The sequence below is a fragment of the Dasypus novemcinctus genome, chromosome 18 (assembly GCF_030445035.2).
Source record: "Dasypus novemcinctus isolate mDasNov1 chromosome 18, mDasNov1.1.hap2, whole genome shotgun sequence".
Classification (NCBI taxonomy): Eukaryota; Metazoa; Chordata; class Mammalia; order Cingulata; family Dasypodidae; genus Dasypus; species Dasypus novemcinctus.
The window spans coordinates 3,933,335-3,958,269 of record NC_080690.1 but is presented as its reverse complement, the minus strand read 5'-3'; the positions used below and the strand labels follow the sequence as shown (position 1 = coordinate 3,958,269).

At 58.9% G+C, this 24,935-nt stretch overlaps 1 protein-coding gene across 1 annotated transcript in view; it reads right to left on the bottom strand.

Annotated features, from left to right (window-relative positions):
• The window catches only part of C18H16orf74 (chromosome 18 C16orf74 homolog), a gene marked incomplete at its 5' end in the record, with an annotated part of 36,441 nt that extends 23,208 nt beyond the window's left edge, over positions 1-13,233 (bottom strand). Inside the window, 2 exons of the mRNA XM_071209521.1 lie at positions 4,671-4,716; positions 13,149-13,233. Coding sequence (XP_071065622.1) covers positions 4,671-4,716; positions 13,149-13,233 — 131 coding nt within the window. The remainder of the gene's footprint in view (positions 1-4,670; positions 4,717-13,148) is intronic.
• Between the last annotated feature and the right edge of the window lie 11,702 nt (positions 13,234-24,935).

Here is a 24,935-nt window from a genome sequence, read left to right as displayed (position 1 = left end):
AGCTCAGCGGGGAGCCCAGGACCAGCCAGGGCCGAGCCCCGCGGGGCTGGGTGCGCCTGGAGCTTCAGCCAACGCCAACCCCAGGACCCCTGGGCCCGGTCGAGCTCGCCGGAGTCGCTCTCCACCGGGGGAAGCGCAGCTTTCTGGTTCTGGGGCAGGACACGCAGCCGCTCTCCTGGGAGGTGGCGGTGGGACAGTGGACAGGTCCCGTCCTGGCTGTGCGGCCTGGGCGACTTGCTTTCCCTCTGGGAATGTCCCCCCTGTAAGGGGAGGATGGCAGCACCCCTCTGCAGCAGCTCGAAGGGCGGCCCCAAGGGAGATGGCCACCCAGAACTTGTGAAAGGGACACTATTTGGAAAAAGGATCTTTGCAGATGGACTAGGCTAATGCTTTTCAGAGCCCACCCTGGAGGAGCGGGGAGGACCCCATATTCTCTTCTAAGAGACCCCCAGAGGAGAGAGACGGACGCAGAGGGCAGGGGGCATGCGACGACGGAGGCAGGGACGGGAGTGGTGCCACCCGATGCCACGGGATGCCGGGAGCCCCCCCGAAGCTGGAAGAGGCCAGGAAGGAGCCCCCTCCTCGAGCCTTCGCAACGACCCTGATTTGGGACCCCCTTGATTTGGGACACCTGGCCTCCAGGCTGCGAGGGAACGTCTGTTGTTGTGAGGCACCAGCTGTGGTGCTGCCGTGCCAGGGAATTCCAGCGCCATCGTGGGGGGTCGGGGTGAAGACTCAACCGGACCCCATCTAAAGTTCCTACCTGAGCCCTTTTTTATTAAGGAGGTTCCAGGGACTGAACCCAGGACCTCACATGTGGGGAGCAGGCGCTCAACCACGGGGCTACACCTGCTCCCTCTAAGGCACCTGAAGGTGGAGTTAAAGGATTTTCCTCCTTCGAGCCGTGCAGGGTGGAGCTTGGAGCAGGGACTCAGGAAGCGGCCCACGGGGGTTCAAATCCCACTCGTGTCCCCACCAACTGCCCCCCACCGGCTGTGTCTCCACTTCCTCTCCTGGAAGCTGGGGGCGGCCGTGGAGATGGAGCGAGCTCACCCACCGAGAAGGCGGGGAGCCGCCGCCCCCCACAAAGCCGCCAGCACCAACGGGCCTCTCGCCCTTACGTGTGACCCCGGCATTCCCACTTCTGGGAATTAGTCCCAAGGAAATAATAACCATTTTTAAAAAGGATCAGAAAGCAAAGCTGTTCGAAAGGGCAACATCTTACAAAAGCAGCAACAGCCCAAAGACCAGCTCTCGGCCGAAGGCCACGCGGTCACTCAAGACGTGGGAACGCGACGCTGCCTCGAGAACGGCCAGGCTCGGGCTGGCAGGAAATGAAGACCCCTGAGGCCGCGTCAGGCCCCCAGGCCCAGCGCTGACGCCCAGGTGGAGGGAAGGTGGCCACGGGACGCGTGCGCTGTTAAGGGCTCGGGGAGGGGGGGTGACAGCCGTGCTCTGTAATCCTTGGACAGGGTCTCCCTTTTGGGGAAAATAAAAACCGGGCTCCATGGAGGGGGTTCACGCTTTTGGGCTGCGCCTGTCCTGGCTGAGGGCAGGTCCCTGTGCTGCTTCCGGTGGCCTCTGTCCCCCCAGAGCCCAAGGCTGGGGTGCAGGGGAGGGTAGCACCAGCTCCAGCGAGCGGCCCCAGAGGCAGCGGTGCAGAAGGGATGGCAAGGGGCCAGGCCCCCGGGAGGGCGCTTTTAAAAGCCCCTGCCCTGGGAGCACTTAGCGGGGAGCCTCTCCTGGCAGGCGTAAGGCCTGTGGGGGAGGGGTGTATTTCCCAGATAACCCTTGGTTCCATCTTCCTCATGTACTTCTCCACGGGACCTGTCGCAGTTTGATATAATTGATGAATTCCAAAAAGAAATATTGGGGGCAGCAGACCTGGCCCAGTGGTTAGGGCGTCCGTCTACCAAATGGGAGGTCTGCGGTTCAAACCCCGTGTGGAGCTGGCCCACGCGCAGTGCTGATGCGCGCAAGGAGTCCTATGCCATGCAGGGGTGTCCCCCGCGTAGGGGAGCCCCACGCGCAAGGAGTGTGCCCCGTAAGGAGAGCCGCCCAGCGCAAAAGAAAGTGCAGCCTGCCCAGGAATGGCGCCGCACACACGGAGAGCTGACGCAACAAAAAGAAACACAGATTCCCGTGCCACTGACAACAACAGCGGACAAAGAAGACGCAGCAAAATGGACACAGAGAACAGACAACTGGGGTGGGGGGGGAGGGGAGAGAAATAAATACATAAGTCTTTAAAAATAAAAAAAAAGGAAATATTGGATTATGCTTGCAATCTGATCTGTACCTGGGCGTGACTGAGTTATGATTAGGGCGTTGCGTCCCCACCCCCGGTGGGTGGGGACTCACAGATAAAAGGCATGGCGAAGAACAGAGTTGGGGGCTTTTAATGTTGGAGTTTTGATTTTGGAGTTTGATGCTGAAGACAGTAAACTGGAGCCCCAGGAAGTCAGCACGCAGAGGAAAGAGAAGCCAGCCCAAGGAAGGAAGGAACCTTGAAGCCAGAGAGAAGCAAGCCCCAGGAACGCAGGAACCCAGAAAGCCTGAGCCCTCGCAGCCGTCGGCAGCCATCTTGCTCCAAATAGACTTTGGTGAGGGAAGGAACTTAGACTTTATGGTGTCTGTAAGCTCCTACCCCAAATAAATACCCTTTATAAAAACCAACCAGTTTCTGGTCTTTTGCACCAGCACCCCTTTGGCCGACTAATACAGGGCCCCAGCCTTGAGCTGGAAGCTAAGTGGCCCCTGAGATGTCGCCAGGGGCTCAAAGTTTCAGAAGCCGAGGGTGCCCTGAACCCTCACAGGGGTCCCAAATGCCCCCTACTCGGGGGAAGCCCACCGCACTAAGAGCAGGGCCCCGAGCCCAAGCCCTGGCTGCTCTCTGATCAGCTCCCACCCTCACGCAAACCCACCTACCAAGTGCCCCACCCACTGCTCCGTGGGTCCACCCCGGGGGGCTCTGAGGGAACCTGCCCTGGGGGGGACGTGGCTTATTCACCCTCTTCAGCATCCCACCCCCACTTGGGACCAAGCCCCCCTTGCACGCAGCCTCAGGGGAGCTGTCAATCAAGATGGCACCTCCCTGGCCAAGGGGCGGCGTCAGCCCTACGCTGGACGACCAGGTGGCCCCTGGTCCCGCAGTGGCCCTGAGGAAATGGCCCTCTCCCCCCGCCCCGTCAACCTGCCCCGTGTCCCCGGAGCTCCTCCATGGCTCTCCGGCAGATTCCCTCTCGGCTTGAGGTAACCGTAAGCCGTGGTGTAGCTCGCAGCCAGGAAACCGTCACCCTCCTAGACCTGAAAGGACGGGAGCACGGCTGGGGGAGCTGGGTGAGGGAAGTAACAAAATGAAGAGCGGCGGGCAACACCCGCCAGCTCCCGCCACAGCGCCGCTGCCGACCCCACGGACACACCTCGAGGGTCCCAGGGGGCCCCCTTTACTGATACAGAATTTAAACCCAGCCCGTCTGACTCTCCAAGCTCGCCAGCTCCCGGGCCCTACCTCTGCAGGTGGGCACAGGGAGACCCTGGGCCCTGGGGGGGAGGGCGGCACGGGGTGGCTGCCAGAGGACATCAGGCACGCGCCGTCTGACTGAGCTCCAGGGAAGTGCCCTTCCGAGCGGCGGGAACAGCAGGTGCAAAGGCGCCCAGGGCTAAGGGGCCGGGCAGTGATGACATCGGGTGGTTTCGTACCTGGAGGGCAGGTGGGTGGGCAGGAGGCGGAGAAGCAAGGCTGCCAGCTGAGGTCAGCGGGCAGGGCCCTGGCTGTCACTCCGGCGGCCCCGGGGAGGATGGAGGGTCTCGGGCAGGGCAGTGGCAAGGCTCTAGAAGGCTCGCTGCTGCGTGGGGACTGGACCAGAGCAGGTGGGAGGGGGCGCCGGGGCCAGCTTCCAGGCTGGCCAGGCCTGGGGGAAGAGCAGACAGGACCCAGAGGCACCCAGAGGCAGGGCCAGGGGCCGGCGGGCAGCCTGCGTCTAGGGGCTCCCTGATTTCAGGCAGGGGCGATGGCCCAGGGTGGGGAGAGGGCCTCTGTCCCCAAGGTGGGAGCCAGGAGGACGGGTGGAGGGTGGGAGGTCTCGGCTTGGGTGCAGGCTCTGCACGGAAAGGTCTTGCGCCCAGGAGGGAGGTGGGGGCTGCCCCGGCCCGCAGCCACCGCACCCCTCCGTGATTCTGTGCGTTTCCATAACATTCTCCTGGTCACCTCTGCCCAGCACCAGCAGCCAGGCCTCCTATCTCAGTGACAGCAGTCTGCCGGCGAGTCTGCGGGGGTGCAAACACCCCCAGGACGCGCCTGACATTCTCCTTAAGGGCCTTGTTACTAATCCCTCTGAGGGGAAACTGAGGCGCAAGGTGGGGTACTAGGACTTTCCCATGTCACCGAACCACCAGTGAAAGAGAAGGCGTGGAGGAGAGCTCGGTCAGCAAGCATTACTAGAGCACCTACTACGCACCGGAGCCCAGAGTCGGCAAGCGCTAATCCAGCCCCACTGTGTGCAGGTGCTGCCTTAAGAGAATCTTAGGTGACAGAGCCTGTTCCTGATGGAGAAGGAGCAGAGACCCCTACCCAGCCCCCACCCAGAGCAGCAACCCCGGGGCCTCAGGTTTCACCCCCCACTCCCTCCCGCCGCACCCCCGACACGAGCTCGCCGGGAGCGCCTCACCTTTCAGGCAGGACAGCTTCAGCCCCATGTCGGCACCTCTGCAGGCCTGCGGAGAGAGGAGAGCGCTCAGGGGGGGCGCGTTTGGCATTTGCCTCGTGTGCCCAGGCCCCCAGTCCAAGCCCTAACGGGTGCATAACAGGAAGCTGCGGTGGGGAGGCCAGCCGGGGGTCACGGGGCCTGCTGGGACATCTGGGCTGCATTTGCTCCAAGAGGGGGTCCTTCAGCTGCAGCCAAGCCGGGAGGTGACGCCACCCCCCCCAAGCGCCAGCAGCTCCCCGGGGCAGTGCAGCTGGGGTTCAGACCAGCCTGCCCGGCCCCCAGCCCCTGCTTGGACCAGAGAGGCTCTCCTTTCCACCTTGGAGGGCCCCGGCGTCCTGCAGAGGTGACGGGCGACACTGAGCTCCCTGCTCCGCTCACGAGGGCCGCCTGGGTGCCAGGCAGGCGGAAGCAGAGCTGGAGCAGGGGCGCGAGGACCGGCTCTGCTGCCCAGCGCTGCCCCGTTGGCATGGGGGCTGCGCTTCCCTGCCCCCACGGCTGGGCGCAGCGGGGACCTGGGGTGTGCGGGGACGCCCCGACAGGCGGCTGGCTTGAGGGCACCCCGGCACAGAGGGCACGGGGTCCAGGAGGCCGCCCCACCCACCAGGGTCAGGCCTGCGCCGCGCTCTCCCAGCAGCCCTGGCTCCTGCCGTCCACTCCCCCAGGGGGTCCCCCGGCTCCCCTCTGGCACATTTTCCCGCCTGGCACCTGGGCTCAGAAGACCCAGCCTGGGCAGATACAAGGCCAAACAGAGGCTGAACTTGAACGGAAGTGCTCGGCCTAGAGGGGAGAGAACCGAGCAGGCCGGCCCAAGCAGGCGGCGCAGTGGCCAGGGGTGGCCCGGGGCCAGGGAGGCGGAGGCGGGCTGCGACCCAGCCGGCGGGCCTCAGGCCAAGCAGGAAGCAGGGAACAGCTTCTCAGGGGGCAGGATCAGAGCATGCAAAGGTCCAGAGGACACCAAGGCGTGGTCCATCAGAGGAACGGGGAGGCGGGGCCTTAGGAAGGCTTGGGGGCCTGGGGCTCGACGCCTTCCGGAAGGCACTGAGGGCACGTCTGCCTTTTGGAGGGCCGCGTAGATGAAGGCGCACAGGCCAGGGCCAGCTGGGAGACCCCAGGGACCCCCAGCCCTTCTCCATAGACTGTGGGCCCAGACTGGAGTGCGTGGGCAATGCAGCACGCCAGGCCCAACCCAGACCCACTGGGCCCGGATCTGTGTTTGAAGCAGACCCTCAGGGCCGCTCGGGCTGAGCACAAATCGAGGAGCCTGCCTCCGGGCCAGCGGGCAGCGAGGGTGCAGGGGAGGCGGCTGGCAGGCCGGGCGGCATGCGGGGGGCGGCTGGCGAGAGGTCTGGGGGCACCAGTTGGAGAAGGGGACCCAACAAGAGACTTCAACTCCAGGCACGCTGGATTTGTGGGGCTGGACGGAGTCCCCAGTGGAGACACCACCAGGAGATGGGGGGGGGGGAGCAGCAGTCCATGGTGGGGGGACAGTGGGGGGGGGAGCAGGAAGGGGGGAGGGCGAGCAGGTGGGGAAGGGGAGGGAGGCAGGGCAGCTGTGTATGAGGGAAGCGGTTTCCGGGTGGTTAGGGGTGGCCTGGCTCCCCAGCTATGTGTCCACAGGCTCCCGGTCTCTGGAGACTTCCCTCTCCTCCTCTTTAAAATGGGGTGAGGAGGAAGTGGACTTGGCCCAGTGGTTAGGGCGTCCGTCTACCACATGGGAGGTCCGCGGTTCAAACCCCGGGCCTCCTGACCCGTGTGGAGCTGGCCCATGCGCAGTGCTGATGCGCACAAGGAGTGCTGTGCCATGCAGGGCGCATAGGGGAGCCCCACGCACAAGGAGTGCGCCCTGTAAGGAGAGCCGCCCAGCGCGAAAGAAAGTGCAGCCTGCCCAGGAATGGTGCCACATACACGGAGAGCTGACACAGCAAGATGACGCAACAAAAAGAGACACAGATTCCCGGTGCCGCTGATAAGGATAGAAGCGGTCATTCACAGAAGAACACAGAGCGAATGGATACAGAGAGCAGACAACTGGGGGGGAGGGGTAAGGGGAGAGAAATAAACAAAAAATAAAAATAAATCTTTAATAAAATAAAATAGAATGGGGGTGAGGAGCACGCCGTCTCCTCAGCAGCAGCCGGGCCCGGGAGCTGGCGGGCAGAGATGGCAGAAGGGCTCAGCCGGGCACAGAGCCAGGGCGTGGGGGTGCTGCTGCGGCTCTTTACGCCTGTGATGGACAGAGGGCCCGGCGGAGGTCCCAGCTGGGTGGTCCCAGCACCAGCAGCAGCCCCTTCGGCAGGCGCCTGTTAGAAATGCAGACTCTCAGGCCCGCCCCAGCCCTCGGGATCAGAATCTGCATTTTAAGCAGAGCCCCGCTCTGGGTGACTCACATTTCGGTTTGAGGGGCGCCAAGCACTGGCCACCGCCTGGGTCCCACCCCCAGATTCCAGGCGGTGGGCTGCAAAAGCTCCCCAGTGAACCCACCGTGGGGGACTCCGGGCCAGGCAGGGGCGCCTTCCTCACGGGGGAAAGGGAGGGGCTGGGAGCCGCGAACAGGAAGGCGCGTTTCCCGAGTGCTCAGGAGATGCTGGGAACAGTTCAACGCCCTTTACCTGCTGTCGGGGTTAATGAATCCTCACAACAGCCCCTCGCAACAGCAGGGACCCTTTTCACGTCCCCATTTCCCAGATGGGGAAACTGAGGCACAGAAAGGCTCATTGACATGCACAAGGTAGTACGGGTAGCAAGCGAGGGAGCTGGGGTTTGAACCCAGGCCCATCAGGCTCCAGAGCTCCGGGGACGGCGGAGCAGGGTCCATCACCGTCCCTACCCCCAGCTTGACTGCAGCGTTCAGCTGTGAGCATCGTCAACCAATAAGCCACAGAGAGGCTCCCCGGAGCCCGGGAACCCCGGTGGCCAGGCCAGCTTCCGGGGCCGGCACCCACCAAAATAAAGACGCTCACCGCCGCCAGCTGCACACGCCTCGACCCACCCTGTAACTGAAAGCTCAGGCTGCACCCCCGGTGCCCCGGCCTCTTCCGCTTTGCCTCATGAAATGAGGGCTGGGATCTGCTTTAGAACATTCTGGTAAAACAATGAGAAGAAGTGGCGTGGGATGCAGGGAGGAGAGAAAACGGAAGGGCGTGGGATTTTGTTGACCATTGAAGCCGGGAGGTGGGAGCTCATTGCCTGATTCTGTGTTTGAAAAGTACTAAAACATTCAAAAGGAAAACAACTGCGTATTCAGTGACAACATGGGATCAAAGATATCCTTTCTGACTTTGATCTCTGTATTGGGTTTTAGAAGAGACGGTCCCTGCTCTTAGGAAATACACCCAGCACTGTTTCGGGGCACGGGAGCATCATTTTGGCAACTGAACTCTCAAACGGTTCAGCAAGAAAACAATCCCGTGTGTGTATACATGCAGAGAGCATGCCAACGCAAACATGGCGAAGAACAGACAGGGTTACTTGTGCTCTCACGACTGTTACGTTTGGAATTATTTCAAGCTAAGAAGTTAAAAAACAGAAGAGAAGCAGAGACGGGGCTGGTCAGGGCAGCTCAACAGGAGCATGTGGACCCGGCGCCCGAGCCCCAGCCTCTCCCACTGCCGCACGGGGAACGCAGCCCGCGGCATCGAATCCCGTGTTCCTGAGACGCGCATCCCAGGGCTGTACTGGGCCGGGCCAGGCAGCAGCACTGCCCGGAAGAGTTGCCCTGAATGGGTAGCTTTTGCCCCCTAGCTGTCTTGTACCTTTAAAAATACCTACTCAGTGGACAGAGCGTCCGCCTATCAGACGGGAGGTCCAAGGTTCAAACCCTGGGCCTCCTTGACCCGTGTGGAGCTGGCCCACGCGCAGTGCTGATGCACGCAAGGAGTGCCCTGCCACACAGGGGTGTCCCCCACGTAGGGGAGCCCCATGCGCGAGGAGTGTGCCCCCTAAGGAGAGCCGCCCAGCGCGAAAGAAAGTGCAGCCTGCCCAGGAATGGTGCCGCCCACATGGAGAGCTGGCACAGCAAGATGATGCAACAGAAAGAAACACAGATTCCGTGCTGCTGACAATAGAAGTGGACAAAGAGCATGCAGCAAACGGACACAGAGAACAGACAATAGGGGGTTTGGGGGAAAGGGGAGAGTAATTAAAAAAAAAAAAAACCTACTCAGAACATTCCAGGCAAAACCAAACAACGGCCAAGACCTTGGCTTTCGCTCCACCTCCAGGCCTACCTTTAGCTCACCCTGCGTGGCCTGCGTGGGAGCCAGGAGGGGCCGGAGCCCGGACCCCGGGGGCTGCCAGGGGACAAGGAGCCGCGCCGGGTCACCATCGAGGGGCGCTCTGCGTCAGGCCTCTAGGATCCCCAGACGGAGGCGCGCATTCTTATCCCAGCACGTGGCTCTGACTCGGCATGGTTCTGCCCCCACAAGGACACAGAGAGGACAGCACAGGGTCTGGGCATCGCCCTATCGTCACCACGGCCATCACTATGGCTATTGTGAGGTGATGCTCGGGCCTTCTAGGAGGAAGTTGCACCAAGAGACCACTAGGGGCGCCCTGCAACGTGCGCCCCAATTCCAGGCAGGGCGGCCTGTTCTGGGGGCGCGTGCCCTCCAGGGCTGGCTCCCCACGCGGCTGTGCAGGGCCTGTCCATTCCTTTCGGGATGGGGGCTGCCAAGGCCCGAGGACGGCTGGGCCCCTGCAGAGATGACAGGTGCTTTCGAGGGAGAGGGCACCCCTTAAATGGGCTGAAATGTTTTGGAAAGGAGGCGTTAAAGTCTGGGTCCACCTCTCAGTGAATGGGGACCCATCAGACCCCGAAGTGTGGGAGTGGGTGCTACTTTCACCTTACACCTTATCATCATCTTCATCATGATAGTAACAGCTAATAGATATCGAGCTAATGCTTGCAAATTGCCAAGTCGCAGGGGGTCTGTTATGGAAATTACTCCACTAGTCCTAAGGATGTCCTACGCGATAAGCAGTAGCATCACCCCCCTTTGACAGCACAGAAACAGAAGGCAAAGGGCCACAGCCTGGTAAGCTCAGCCCCAGCCCCAGGCCATTGGCACGGCCTTGACTTCAGTTCTCTGTTGTTCTACATGCCATAGTTCTACGTCGCTTCATTTCATTACAAGCAGATATTTGTAATTAAGAAAATAAAGATTTAATGGGAGGGGCACCCTTAGCTGGGCGAGATGGTAGAGAGCAGTTTGACCCATGAGAACTGCTAGTGGAGGTAAAAATGCTCTCTGTCTTTCACACATTTGCAGGAGTGTGAAAAACCTCCCTTTCATATTGAATTGGGCTCTGTTTATGTTTCCTTTGAAATATCAGATTGTTAATTATTTGCACAACAGCTTGAAGTAGAACAGGTTCTTTCTTGCGCCCAGGCATAAAAATCTCCCCACTGCCAAATGGCCACGGGATTCTCTGGCGACAGGGACCGGTGATTACAAGAAGGTCCTTCTCCCGCCGGGGCCGTCCTTCCGCTGGGCAGCGGCGAGCTGGACGGATATCAGCAGCCCTGCACACGCCGCAGCGCTCGAGCCGCGTAAGCATCTCCAGAGAAGAGGCCGGGCTTGGCAGGGCTGGCGGTTATTGTTTTCACAGCAGCCCTGGCCCTGCAGCCAGGAGCCACAAAGCACCAGCCTCCAGCCGTAACGGCTGCCAGCTCACCCGCTGCCGGTTTCCGATGCAGAGAGAAAACACAGAAGTAACCAGGACATAGCCCTCCCTTGGGGAGCACAGGACCCCGTTGGGGGGCCCCTGCTGTCTGACTCTTGGCTCTGGTGGCCGCTGACCAGTGCAGTCACTACTTCTGCGGCTGGGACAGAAGCCCTTCCTGGAAGGATCACCCCAAGCCAGAGTCAAGTGGCCGTCGAGACAGGGCTGCCAGATGCCCAGTTACTGCACGGGGCAGCCTTGTGCTAAAAAATGACACGCTGGTTATCCGAAATCCAAATTCGGCTGGCGTCTTGTGAGTTCATTTGTCAAATCTGACCAACCTGGAGGGCGTCCGAATTGACATCTGGGTTTCCCAGCCCAGGAGGTGGTGGGCAAGGGAGGGGAGGGGTGGGGGTGGCAGCGTCACCTGGCCGCGCAACAAGAGCTTCTCTAAGGACCAAGGAAAGAGCAGGGACAAGGTCACAGCTGAAGACTGTGGCAGTTTGTCTAGGCAGGTGGACTAGACTGCACGTGGTCTGAACCCCTGCTGGCGCCCTCCCTCTGCCTCTGCTTCCTCCAGGCTGGCGCCGGGAAGGAAGGATGGGCTCCGGAAGGCGTGCAGCACCTCCCCTCTTTCTTCCTTCTTCAGGAAAAGCACTTTCTTTCCGTAACAGGATTAGGATTCCTGCAATTCCAGCCAAAGGGACTGCGCTGGGAATGGGCGCTGGACATGTTAACGTGCCTCCCAGGCCGGCACACGGAGTGCACACGGGAGCACCTCCCTCTGGCTTTAGCCCACGGGGCTGCAAGAGGCGCCGGCCCTGCTCAGCACGTGCAGCTGCCCAGCCCCAACGGCTCAACACGGGCTAACGGGAAGTGAAAGAGGAAGGGCGTCGGTGCCCCCCGAAATCCCCACCAGCTCCTCCGTTCTCAGGGCAAGGTCTGGGGCCACCTGCAGTCCAGCCTTGGCCTCCCACATTTGGGTCACGTGACCCTGAGTCGAGTATTCGCCCAAACGCGTGAACCACTGTCTAATTCACCAAGTTCAATGTCTGTGGTCGGAGCACCTTTCTGCAGGTTACATTTCAATAAAAATGTCCACTTAAAAGTTAGGGGCACACTGCTAGTAGGCAGGTTAGTGGCTAGCAGTGGGGGGCGTGCTCGGGAAGGGCGGTGGGCTGGGGCCGTGGGAAGGGGGTGGAGTGCCTCGGGAGGCAGGGGCTGTCCCCGTGGAGCTGGAAACCCCCTATTCCTTGACCTGGGTTGCGGGTTGTGCTTTTGATGTGTTCACGTTACTGCGTGTAATTAAAGCTTCGTGATTTCTGAATGGGGGGAGGGGGGCACTTGGCAGTCTGGGGGGCGTGCCTACCTTCTGCCCTGGGCAAAAGGGATGCTTCACTTTCCAGCCACAGTGGCCTGGGGTTAAGTCCCTTTACCTTTACAAGCCTCTGCTTCCTCATCTTTCAAATGCGGACAATCATCAGGTTTGGTCAGAGGGCTGGTGTGAGAAGCAAAAGAGAAAGAGCAGGAGGTGGGCACCGGGGCCTCCATTAACATTAGCCACCGCTCCTGTTCGGTTCCAGGCAGGGGAGCGCCCGCTGCAAGTCCCCAGAGGCCTCTGAACCTCCCGCCAGCGGCTCTAGAATATTCTCGCCGCCTGCCCGCGGTGCACCCCACCAGCCCACAGGAGGTGCTTCCAGGGAGAGGAGATTAGGCCTTGGAGCTTCTGGCCTCCTTGGGACTGGCGGGGGGATTAAATCGTTCCATAAATACACCGCCCTTCACCCGGGAAAAGAGCGCCCAGGGGGTGGGGCCCAGAACCCGGGGGGCGGTGGGTCTGGACAGGTAAGGGGGGGAGACAGGTGAGCAGGCACTTTCTTGAGCCAAGCCAGCCCAGGACAGGGGTCGTCCTGAAGCCACACTCCACCGCGCAGGCAGCACCTGGGGCGCGCAGAGAGGGCCACGCCTCCCGAGGGGCAGCTGGGCAGGATGGGGTGCACCGCAAGGCCCCGCCTGCCTCCAGCTGCCTGGGGCCCTGCGGCCTTCCAGCTTCTCCAAGATTGATCCAAAGGCCTCCCCAAGGATTGTCCTCTTGCTTCTCTCCCCGCCTAACATCCAGGGGCAGCTGGAGAGGAGGCTCAGGCCTCAGATCCCTGCCCACCACGCCGGCCGAGCGCCCCCTGCTCCCTGCGCAGCCCCCCAGCCCCCCCGGAGCTCGAGCCAGGAGCGCCCGGGCGCGCGCATCCACAGGGGTTGCCCTTTGCGGCTGCAAACCTGCTTTGATGCCCGGGGAGCCAAGGGGGCCCTAAGTGAGGCGGTTCATAAATAATGGAGTTGGCAAGACTCGGGAGGGGAAATGGTTCCTGCTGCCGGCCTCCTGCTCCCACCTCGGCCGGGCTCCTCTCCAGCTTTCAGGAACGGCGGTCCACGGCGTTCCCTGGGAGTGGGCGCCTCGGGGGTCTGGGGCGCGGGGTGTCAGGCGGGAAGCCCGGGCCAGAGGCTTGGGCGCGGGGACACACCCCCACCGCCCGAGGAGGTGGCCCCACGCCCGGAGGAGCCCAACTTTCCCAAGCCCGCGTCTCCGCAGCGGAGTCCGCGAGAAGTTGGGGTACGCCCGGGTGCGCGAGGGCGCTCCGCCGCCCCCTCCAGGGCCCCCCCCCCGGCCACCCCCGGGGAACCCCGCCCAGGCGGGTGGGCGCGCGGCCCCGGGCTGCTGCTTCCGGGCCGAGCGGGCAGCGCCGGGCCAGGCACCCGGGCGCGCGGGCGCGGGGCACTCACCGCTTCCTGGGGCGCTCAGTGCGGGGTGGCGCCCGGGCGCGGGGGGCCGCGGCGGCGGCGACGAGCCTGGACAGAGCAGCGGGGGTCATGGCCCGGCCGGGCCGTGCGCGCGGGGCCCCGCTCCGCCCCGGCCGCCGCTCCCCGGCCGCCGCCGCGCCGGGCCCGCCTCCCGCCGGCCCGCGCCGCCCTCCGCCCCGCGCCTCGAGGGCGGCGCCCGCGGCCCCGCCCCGCTGCCTGGCGCCGGGGCGCACGGCCCGGGAGCGGCGCGGGGGGGGTCGCCGCGACCTCCCGGGCTTGCCCCGCTCGCCCGCCTCCGCAAAGTTGGGGCTGCGACCCAGCGGGCTCCCCGGGGCGCCGCTGCCCGGGGCCGTGCGCCCCAGCCGGGGACCGGGGGCACCGGCATACCCCATTCCAGGTGCCTGTGCTCGAGTGGATCCCGCCGCCCCGGGTGCGGAGAGGGGAGGGCCGGGGGAGCCTCCGCCATCCGGCCATCTCCCCTCCCCCCGCACGCAGGCCGGCGCCCCTCTTGTCTCCCGGGGGTCCTCGCCTTCCCGGGTGCGGGTGCGGGGCGTGGCTCTTTCCGCACAGGCCTTTGCAGGCATCTCGTCTGGTGGTGGGCTGGGGGCTCAGCCCCGAGGGGGGTCAGGATTTGCCCCCTGGCCTGGTGGGCTGGCTTCTGTCCTAAACCTTGACGCCATTTCCCCCTGGTGGGAGGAACAAAAAGGGGTCCCCTTCAGGCACTGTCCCAGCCTGTGGTGCCATCTCCAACTTCCTGAGCCCTGGGTCTCCACCCCCCTGTGCTCTGTGCACTTCTGAAGGCTTAGGAGGGGAAACTGAGTCACAGGGCAGGAAAGTGACGGTCCCTCGGTGAATGCAGGAAGCGGAGGCTGCTTCTGCCTGTCCGGGCCTTGAGTCATTCCTAAAATGCCGCCACCGTTTGCTTTCCCTGGCCTTCCCAAGTCCAGAAATGACAGGCAGGAAATGGATCATGTCCCCCAGCAGAAGGGGCAAGATGCTGCTTCCGCCCCACTCCCTAGAGGTAGCGATGCGGTGTCTGCCCTCCTGATCCTGCGTGGGCAGCCAGGAGCTCCAGACTGGCTGCCCAGGAACGGGTGACACTCCAAGTCAGGGCGCCTGGCCCTGGCCTGGGACGCGCCCTCCCTCGTCGTCCTTCCCTCCCGGCCCCCAGTCCCGGGGTCACGCCAGGCCCCTGTGGGCGCCGCCTTGGCGCCACATCCCCTCTCCACGTGGCACCTCTCACGCTGGGGGGCCTGTTTGATTGGTACCCATCTCCGTCCTCCTGTGCTAGCCAGGAGCCGCCAGGCCCTTCGGAGGCTGTGGCCCCCGGGGTCCTGTGACCCCTTCCTCCTGAGGGAGGGCCGTCCCCTCGCTCCTCTAGTGTGGCCCTCGACGTGTGGGAAGGCCCCTGGGGACGGCAGGCATGGTCACCCGCAGGCCGTCTCAGGAGGGTGGAGAAGGACGAGGCCCTTGTGGCAGACTGCTCAGTCAGCGTCTCTCTGAGCCTCAGTTTCCCCATTTTTTGAATACCCACTACAAGGGGAGCACAGGGGTGCTGTGGTGAACAGTGAAAACCAGCACGAGCTAGCGCTAACCCTGCGCCTACCCGATGCCTACGTCACCTCCTGCTCACAACAACCTTCCAAGGTAGAGTGAACGCTCTGCGTTTCCTGGCTATGGCCAGAAGCACAGAGAGGCCACAGTGGCCAGGAGGTCACACAGCCAGAGGCTGTGTCCTGGGGACGGTCAGAGCCAGCTGCAGCCCAAGCGCCAGGGGGCTGAAGAGAGAACCGGAGCCAGGTGGTCCCACTCGCAGCTGGGGTGGGGGTGGGGCGCTCTAAGGAGACCCAGCGTTTTGTTGAACTCCGCGGGGCTAAGGTGAAGGGTGGAGGACCCCAGCCCCCGAGAGCGGGGTGTGGGGTTTGGGCTCCGGGCCAGGGTCTCTGCGTCTCACCACTCTTGGCACTGGGACCAGGTCGTTCTCTGCAGTGGTGCCTGCCCGGGGCCCCGTAGGGTGCTGAGAGCCCCACCCCCCCCCCCCCCCCAGTTTTGACAACCGAAGACGCCGGCAGACGTGGTCGATATTAATAACCTGTGAGAGGCAGAGCCGCCCCCCGGTGTGACCCCCGGAGTATGACCCCACGGTTCCCAGCGCTGGCGGCATACCTGGCGCACCTGGGGAGCTTACACAATAACCCATCAAACACAAAGCAAGCACCCGGCCCGAGCCTCACCCCAGCCGTCCTGACCTAGTTGTTCTGGAACGGCGAAGCCAGCTCTGGCATGCCCGTTTGCACGCGGCTGTCCTGGCAGCCAGGTGAGCTGCCTGCCCTGAGGAACCCGTTTCTGGATGTGGGGTGGGGATGATGGTGGAGAGCCCACAGGTTCAGAGACGAGAGTCAGGGGCAGTGGCACCAGGAAAGCTGCAGGAGTCTTAGAGGAGGTGGGAGGGCAGAGGGTGCCCACCTGCCAGGCCCTCCCCAAAGGGCCAGGGCTGGGTGGCTGTGGAGAGAGGCCCCTGACACCCGCCCTCAAAGCCCTCCTGAGCCCTGCCCGCCTCTCTCTGCATGCGCAACCCCTGGGTCTCACGTAGGAGAATTCCAGCAAGCCCTCCCCTGCCCTTGGGGAGCACCGGCTTAGAAAGCATCTTGCCGTGCCTGGGCCACGGAACGGCATGCACTGGCTGAGCACCCACCTCGTGCCCGGCACGGTTCCAGGCTCGAGAACGCAGGGACTGCGAGAAGCCCTGCGCCATGAGCACGTCTGAGCGCCAGGGAGGGAAAACAAAGCAGAGGCGCGTGGGGCCTGCTCTGTTGGCGAGAACCCCCCGAGGTGACCCTTCTGAGTGGCCGTGAGCACAAGCATGACAGTGGGCGGGGGCCTGGAGGGCGGGTTGGGGAGGGGAGGGCCGGCAGGTGCAGGCCAGCAGGTGTGGCAGCGGGGGACACTGCCTGGGCCTGAAGGGTGTCAGGCCGGGGCAAGGGCAGGCTGAAGGTCCGCCCAGCTGCGACCTTCTGTGGGACAGCCTCCCACCCCCCGGCCACCTGCTCGGAGGGCTTCGGTGTCCTCGCACAGGTGGGGATGGGGTGGAACTTGCGGCAAGAGGGGAGAGGCTCTTTCCATCCACAAACCCCCAGGCCCCACGGGCACCCAGTGCCCCATTTGCGGCATGTCTGTGAAACGCAGTTTAGGATTTGGCAGTCATTTCTTGACCACTGCGGTAGAGGAGCGGTGGCTGCAGGGTCTTGGGCCCTTCCCTGCTGGAGGCCTTGTTGCCCTAGGACTGTGGAACCAGTGGGAGGCGGCAGAGGACGCCGGGCCGGTTCCTGGAAGGCTTAAGGAATCCCGGGCTTCGGCTCCCACGCCCTTGGCATGCCTGCCCTCAGGAGGCTCCTTCTCGGCACCCAATCGCCATGCGAGTGCCACAGCCCCATCTGCGCCCCACATGGCTCCCAGGATCCTGCGCCGGCCGCCGGCTGTGCGTGTGAGGCAGCCCAGGTGTGCCCGGGCTGCTGCAGCGCCAGCCTGCGTCACTAGGGGCCCAAAACCCGCCTCGCCGAGCCCAGGCGGCCCACGCACGGGGAGAAAACACGAACCGGGTGTTGTTTTAAGTCACTATGTTTTTGGGTGGTTTGTTACCCAGCAACGGATAGCTGACACAGGCTGTCACTGACTGCCAAGGGCAGGCATGGCGAGTGAGCTCTTTCTCTAACCTTTAGAAGAAAATGGTTGCAATTTGATTTACGAACTATTTCAAATATCCGAAAGAGCATGGAGAATGAGGAAATGTGAACCTCGTCACCACCCAGCCGCAATAGGCAAGCAACTGGCCAGATTTGCTTCAGGTTTTTTTCTTTTTTCTTTTAAAAGATTTATTTTTCATTTATTTCTCTCCCCTCTCCCTGTCCCCGCCCCCCCCCCCCCAGCTGTCTGCTCTCTGTGTCCATTCACTGTATATTCTTCTGTGACCGCTTCCATCCTTATCAGTGGCACCGGGAATCTCTGTTTCTTTTTGTTGCGTCACCTTGTTGTGTCAGCTCTCCATGTGGACGGCACCATTCTTGGCAGGCTGCGCCTTTTTCACACCGGGCAGTTCTCCTTACAGGGTGCACTCCTGGCACGTGGGGCTCCCCTATGCGGGGGACACCCCCGCGTGGCACGGCACTCCTTGCGCGCATCAGCACTGTGCGTGGGCCAGCTCCACACGGGTCAAGGAGGCCCGGGATTTGAACCGCGGACCTCCCATGTGGTAGACGGACGCCCTAACCACTGGGCCAAGTCCGCTTCCCAGGTTTTTAGCTTATGGCATGTATTCTTACAGATGTGCAAGCCCCCACGCCCCTGCCCCTCTCCCTTCCACAGGCAAGCCCTGCCGTCGAACCCACCCACGGTACAGGCTCTCCGTCCAGCTCCATAGCCACCTTCCGAGGCAGTGGGCAGCGGTCCCTGCTTCACAGGTGAGGACCCTGGGGCCCAGGCAGGGGACAGGGCAGGACAAGGACAGGCTGGCTCTCGACAGGCCCGGGTGCTGGCCGGCACGAGTCGTGCGGCAGGGACAAGGTGCTTCTCTGCTCTCTGGCTTCTTGTGTGGGGCCTACATTTGCAGTGCAGGGTTCTGGACATATGGACCGCAGCCCAAAGTGACACGATGCCTGGAGTTTCTTCCAAATACTGCTGGCCAGTGGGGGCGCAGGTGGGAGAATGGGCGCGTTGGCCGTGAGCTGATGACGGCCGGAGCTGTGAGCAGAGCCACGCGGGTTTGCGGTGCTAGTCCTTCTGCACCGACATGCCTGAACCCCCCAATTAAAGCTAAAATGAAATACGGTCCCTGGAGAAAGGCCCTGGAGGGGGGTGGCCCCACCTGCCCCCAATGCAGAGCTCTCTGTCTAGGTGGCATCAGCAGGTGCTGCCCTGGGGGAGGCTGGGACGCCCCCTCCCTGCCCTTCGGCTGGGTCTGGGGTCTCTGGTCAGGGCTCCCAAACGCTGGCCGCCCTCCGAGCTCACGCGGCCCACCCGGCGCTGGCACCGCTGTCTCCCCCCGGACCAAGGCCTCCGCGTGGAGAGGAATGACAGAGCCCGACCGGGGCCCTGCACGCGAGCTGGTTAGTGATCATGGTGGCCCAGTGGACACTGGCGGCTCCCCCTGAGCCCCGGCAGGCAGCCTTGGGAGAGGGTGGTGGGGGTCCGGGGCCCCATGTGAGCCCTGAGCAAGTCGCTCAGCCTTTCTGAGTCCCAATTTTTCACCCCTAAAATGGGGTGAGGATCAAAAGTCAAAGGGGAAAGTGGATTTGGCTCAACAGATAGGGCGTCCGCCTACCACATGGAAGGCCCAGGGTTCAAACCCAGGACCTCCTGACCCGTGTGGAGCTGGCCCACGCGCAGTGCTGATGTGTACAAGGAGTGCTGTGCCACGCAGGGGTGTCCCCTGCGGAGGGGAGCCCCACGCGCAAGGAGTGCGCCCCGTAAGGAGAGCCGCCCAGCGCGAAAGAAAGTGCAGCCTGCCCAGGAGTGGCGCTGCACACACGGAGAGCTGATGCAGCAAGATGACACAACCAAGAGACACAGATTCTGGATGCTGCTGACAAGAATACAAGCGGACACAGAAGAACACACAGCGAATGGACACAGAGCAGACAATGGGGCAGGGGGAAGGGAGAGAAATTTTAAAAAAAAGAGTAAAAGGGAACGTGACGGGATGGAGGGAACCGGCAAATCAGAGCCAAGGCGTGCCCTGAGCTCTCCGGTGCCAGGCGCCGTCTCCAGCTCTAACTCGGCGCGGCCATCGAGCTGGCACTGCCGTGGTCTCCCTTCCAGACGAGGCGGCTCTGGGCACTCGGCCGCTGCCTGGGCCGCCCCCCAAGGGGACTTTGCACCGACGCGGCTTGGACTGTGTCTGAAGCCCTGGCCCTGTGGACGCGTCCTTATTTGGAAATAGCGTTTCAAGATGCGGTTGGTGGAGAGGAGACAAACGACATCAGGGGGCCCTGGCGTCCTTAGAGGAGGTTTGGCTAAAGGGACAGACAGGCACGGGGGAAGGCCGCGGGACGACGGAAGCCGAGGTCAGGGCGGAGTAGCCAGGGCCCCCGGGCGGGTCGTGGGCAGAAGCCGCCCCTGGAGGCTTGGGGACAGCAGGGCCCTGCGGGCGCCCGACGGCATCCCCTGCAGCTGGGGAAGAGGCTTCCGGTGTGCTAAGACCCCGGCGCTGTCACAGCAGCTACAGGAGACTCAGGCGGTCAGGAAATTGCTGCGAGGAGGGCTGCACCTGACGGAAGTGAGGGGCGCTGAGGTGTGAAAGCGGGGGGCAAGCCCAGGCCGTCACGCCAGGCTGCGGGAGCAGCAGGCAGCCGTGGGCGGGGCCGCCACCGTCGGCGGGTTCCTCACGGGACGGCGCTCTGCTCCCGAAGACGCGGGGAGACAGAGAACGGCCTGGGAGAAGATACTGGCAGGTTGTGTTTCTGGTAAAGGGCCTGTATCCAGAATATACACTGAACTTTAAAACTCAATAAAAGAAGGTTCAACAACATTGGTCATTAGGAACATGCAAATCCAAACCACAACAGAAAAAAAAGAGGGAAAAAACCCACAATGAGACCTCATGCTCCCTAGGACGGCTATCGTTTTAAAAAGTGGAAAACACCAAAAGTTTGTGAGAGTGTGGAAAAACCGAACCCTCTTATATTGCTGGAAAACAGGCAGGCAGATTCTTAAAAAGTTAAACATAAATTGACCACATAACCCAAGAGAAATAAAAACATGTGTCCCAGGGAGCAGGTGTAGCTCAGTGGTTGAGCACCAGCTTCCCATGCACAAGGTCCTGGTTTCAATCCCAGGTACCTCCTTAAAACAAAAATGACAACAACAACAAGAAGATAAAAGAAAACAAACATCAACAACAAAAATACCTGTCTGCTGAGACTAGTGTGTGAATATTCAAAGCAGCATTATTCACATTAGCCAAAAAGCAGAAATGACCCAAACGTCCCTCAGATGGGTGAATGGATAAACAAAGTGTTGAAAATGGCTGTGGTTGGAAGTTGTACCTGCCCCAGAAAAACATGTTCTCAGAGTTAATCCGTTCCTGTGGGTGTGAACCCACTGGGGCCAAGGACTGAGCCTGGGACCTTGCATGTGGGAAGCTGGCCTCAATCACTGAGCCACAGTTGCTCTCCTGAGTTGGTTTTTTCATTTGTTTGCTTGTTGTTTGTTTTGTTTTTAGGAGGCACTGGGAACCAAACTCGGGACCTTCCCATGTGGGAAGCAGGCGCTCACCACTTGAGCCACATGCACCCTACTAATACACATATTTTATTAGAGAAGTTGTGAGCTTACAAAACAACTGTGCATAACGTGCAGAATTCCCACACACCACTCCTCCACCAACACCTTGCTTTGTTGTGGAACATTTGTTACATATTACAAACAAACGTCATCAGACTAGCACCACTCACTATGGTCCATAGCTTACATTTGGTATCATTTTTCCATGCCCCCTGTTTTTAACACCACATTTTAGTATTGTACAATTTTTTAGTTCATGAAGAACACTCATATTTGTACTGTTAACCACGGTGCATCTTCTTCCACTCCACGGTTCACTGTGTTATACAGACCCATGCCTTGTACTATCAATTCAAAGTATACACTCAGTAGCTCTCACTTTCATCAGTTGTGCAGTCATTGTTCCACTGAATGGAAGCAAGACAAAGAGAGAAAGCCAGTAAAGCAATAAGCAGAAAGCAATGACACCTGAAAGAGAAGGGGGACACCAGTAGATGCCTCCACGTGCTTTGTCACGTGGCAGAGGAGCCAAGGGTCACTAGCAGCCACTCTGGGAAGGCAGCATCGCCTTGATTTGGACATTTTCTTAGCCTCAAATTGTAAGCTAATAAATTCCCATTGTTAAGCCAACGCATTTCATGGTATCTGCTTTAAGCAGCCTAGGAAACTAGACAATGGCCTTGCTAACATCTTGATTTTGGACTTCTACTTCAAAACTGTGAGACAACAGATGCTTCTTGTTTAAGCCAACACATTGTGTGGGATTTGTCGTAGCAGACCTGGCAAACTAAGACAATTTGCTAGGCTATAAAACAAGTCTCAATAAATTTAAAATAATTTAAATCACAAAAGTATGTTCCTTAATCATAGAAGGAAATTTGGGAAATTTGTAAATTTCACAAATTCACGATATACTCCCAAATCACCAATAGATCAAAGAAGAAAGCTAAGGGAAATTAAACATACATTTAGATGAGTGAAAACAAAACACTACATACCAAAACTTATGAGATGCAGCAAAGTCAGTGCTTAGAGAGAAACTCAGAGGTAGAAATTTACATTAAAAGGAATAAAGGTCTCAAATCAATAACCTAAAGGTACAATTTGAGGAACTAGAAAAAGAAGACAAAACCAAACCCAAAACGAGCATAAGGAAAGAAATAATAATGACCAGAATGAAGATAAATAAAATAGAGAATAGAAAAACAATAGAGACAATCAACAAAACCAAAAGTTGGTTGAAAACAGCAACAAAACTGACAAAACTTTAGCCAGACTGACAAAGAAAAAAGAGAGAAGATGTAGATAAGTAGAATCAGAAATGCAAGTGGGACTATTGCTACTGGCCTTACAGAAATAAAAAGGATTCTAAGAGAATACTATGAACAATTATATATCAACAAATGAGATAACCTAGAAGAAGGGGGTAGCTTCCTAGAAACACACAAATGACCAAACTGACTCAAGAAGAAATTTTTAAAAATCCAAGCAGACCTACATAACAAGATGGTGAATCAGTAATAAAATCTCTGCATAAAGGAAAGTCCAGGAACAGATGTTCTCACTGATGAATTCTAACAAACATTTAAAGAATTAACACCAATCCCTATCACAGTTTTCCCCAAAAAGTAGAAGAGGAGAGAACACCACTAAATTCATTCTATAAGGCCAATATTACCCTCATACCAAAGCCAGACAAAGATTCCACAAGAAAAGAAAACTAGAGACCAATATCTCTTATGGCTATAGCTGCAAAGATGCTCAAAAGAATACTCTTAAACCAGATCCAACAGCATATTAAAAGAATTACACTCCATGTCTGAGTGGGACTTATCCCAGGAATGCAAGGATGGTTCAACATACGACAATCAATCAATGTAAACAGACCACATTAATAGAATAAGGAAAAATCCACATGATCATCTTGATTGCTGCTGAAAAGAAATTTGACAAAATTCATAGTAAAAACTCTTGGAACACTAGGAAAAGAAGGGAAATTTCTCAGCATAAGAAAGGACATTTATGAAAAACCTGTCATCCTCAGTGGCGAAAGACTGAAAGCTTTCCCCCTGAGATCACACATAAGACAAGGATGCCCACTTTTAACACTACTCTTCAACATTGTACTGGAATGTTCTATCTGGAACAATTAGGCAAGAAAAAAAATAAAAGGAATCCAAACTAGAAAGGAAGAATAAAACTATTTCTTCTTTTTTTTGCAGATGACATGAGCTTATATATAGAAAATCCCAAAAAGTCCATAAAAAACTATTAGAACTAATAAATGAATTCAGCAAAGTTGTAGGGTACAAGATCAACATGCAAAAATTAGGGAAGCAGATGTGGCTCAACTGATAGTGTCTGGAGGTCAAGGGTTTGAACCCAGGGCCTCCTGACCCAGGTGGTGAGCTGGCCCATGTGCAGTGCTGCCGCGCTCAAGGAGTGTCGTGCCACGCAGGGGTGTCCCCTGTGTAGGGGAGCCCCACGTGCAAGGAGTATGCCTTGCAAGGAGAGCCACTCTGTGTGAAAAAAGTGTGGCCTGCCCAGGAGTGGTGCTGCACACACAGAGAGTTGATGCAGCAAGATGACGCAACAGAAAGAGACACAGATTCCTGGTGCAGCTGAGAATGCAAGTGGACACAGAAGAACACACAGCAAATGGACACAAGAGAGCAGACAACAGGGAGGAAGGAGAGAGAAATAAATAAAATAAATCTTTAAAAAAAAAACCATGCAAAAATTAGCTGTGTTTCCAACTATGTGATTATACTAAATACCATTGATTGCATACTTTGGATGAATTGTATGCTTTATTAATATGTATCATAAAATTGATTTGTTTAAAAAATTAGCTGTGTTTCTCTACACTAGCAATGAACAGTGTGCAAAGTAAATTAAAAAAAGAATTCCACTTATGATAGCATCCAAAAGGGTAAAGAAAGTAGGAATAAATTTAACCAAGGAGGTGAAAGACCTGTATACTGGCAACTAAACATTACTGAAAGAAATTAAAGAAGACCTAAGTAAACAGAAAGACATCCCCTGTTCGTGGATTGGTAGACAATGTTAGGATGCCAGTACTACTCAATGCAATCTATAGATACAATGCAATCCCTATCAAAATTCCAATGGCCTTTTTTTTCCTTCAGAAATGGAAAAACCCATCCTCAAATTCACATGGCATTCTGATGGGCCCCAAATAGCTGAAACGATCTTGAAAAGGAAGAACAAAAATTGAGGACTCAGACTGCCTGATTTCAAGACTTACTACCAAGCTATAAGTAATCAGAACAGTGCGGTACGGGTACAGGCATAAGGATACACATACGGACAATGGAATAGAATCGAGAGTCAGAAATTAACCCGTTTACGTGAAATGTCCAGGAATGGCAAGCCCAGAGAGACAGAGAGCAGATTGGTGGTTGTCAGGGCCTGAAGCTGGGAACGAGGAGAGAATCCTCACGGTCAGAGGGAGCTGTGCACCCTAAGGATTATTGCAGTGTACAGTTTTTAAAACCAGGTGGGCTCTATGGTTTGTGAACAACACCTCACTAAAACTGTAGAAAGACAACAGAGGCTGACACAGCTGATTTGCCCAGCCAAATCACCTGCAACCCCCAGCACCGCAGCCCCACTGCTGGGGCAGAGGCTTCTGGGGATTTTGGAAAATGCCAAGAGCAGATGAGCCCCACTGGGAGTCCAGAGCAGCGGCCTGGAGGGCCTGGGACCCTCACGGTAAGGGGAGAGAGACACAGGGGGAGAGAGAGCAAAAAACGGGTCCTAAGAGAGGGGCAGGAAGGGTGCAGAAAGAGGAAGGAAGACAAAAAGCAGAAGCAGCCGGAGAACAGAAGGAGATGAAAGTGGAAGGAAGGAGGCCGAGAAGTGTGATAGAAAGGAAGAAAACAGCAGCCCCCGGGCGTCGGGAGCCGGCCGGTGCCTTTGAGGGCACCCCTAATTGCACAGCCCGGGGAAGCAAAGCTCCGGCAGGGAGAAGAAGCTGCCCGAGGCCCCAGGGAGGGAGGAGCCCATGTGGGATCAGGGCTCAGGTTCCAGCCCCCACTTGTCGTGGGGAAGAAGCCAAGTAGACGTTCGTTCATGCACTCGTTCGTTCTCTCGAGAAACCGCTTGCAGAGCGTCTCAAGCACTCGGCCTTCTGCCAGGAGCTGGGGATGGGCGGGGGGCAGGATGGGCAAGACCCCTGCTGCGATGGAGCAGGAGGCCAGCAGGGCAGAAACCGCCGACATGCCTAGTGACGAGCGTGGCGGGGGTCACAGAAGCCAATTCGGGGAGCAAAAGGGCAGGTGGAGGGTGGGGTGGGGGGTAAGGACAGAAGGCGCCCCTGGCAGAAGGCGCCCCTGGCAGAAGGCTTCGAGGAGGCCAGCCTGGCTGGACCGAGGGTGGCGCGAGCCCCGGCTGGGAGGTCCGAGGTGGCCACTCCATCGTCCTTGAGGTCACGCTCAGGCCCTTGGACGCTGAGGATGGCGGCAGCTG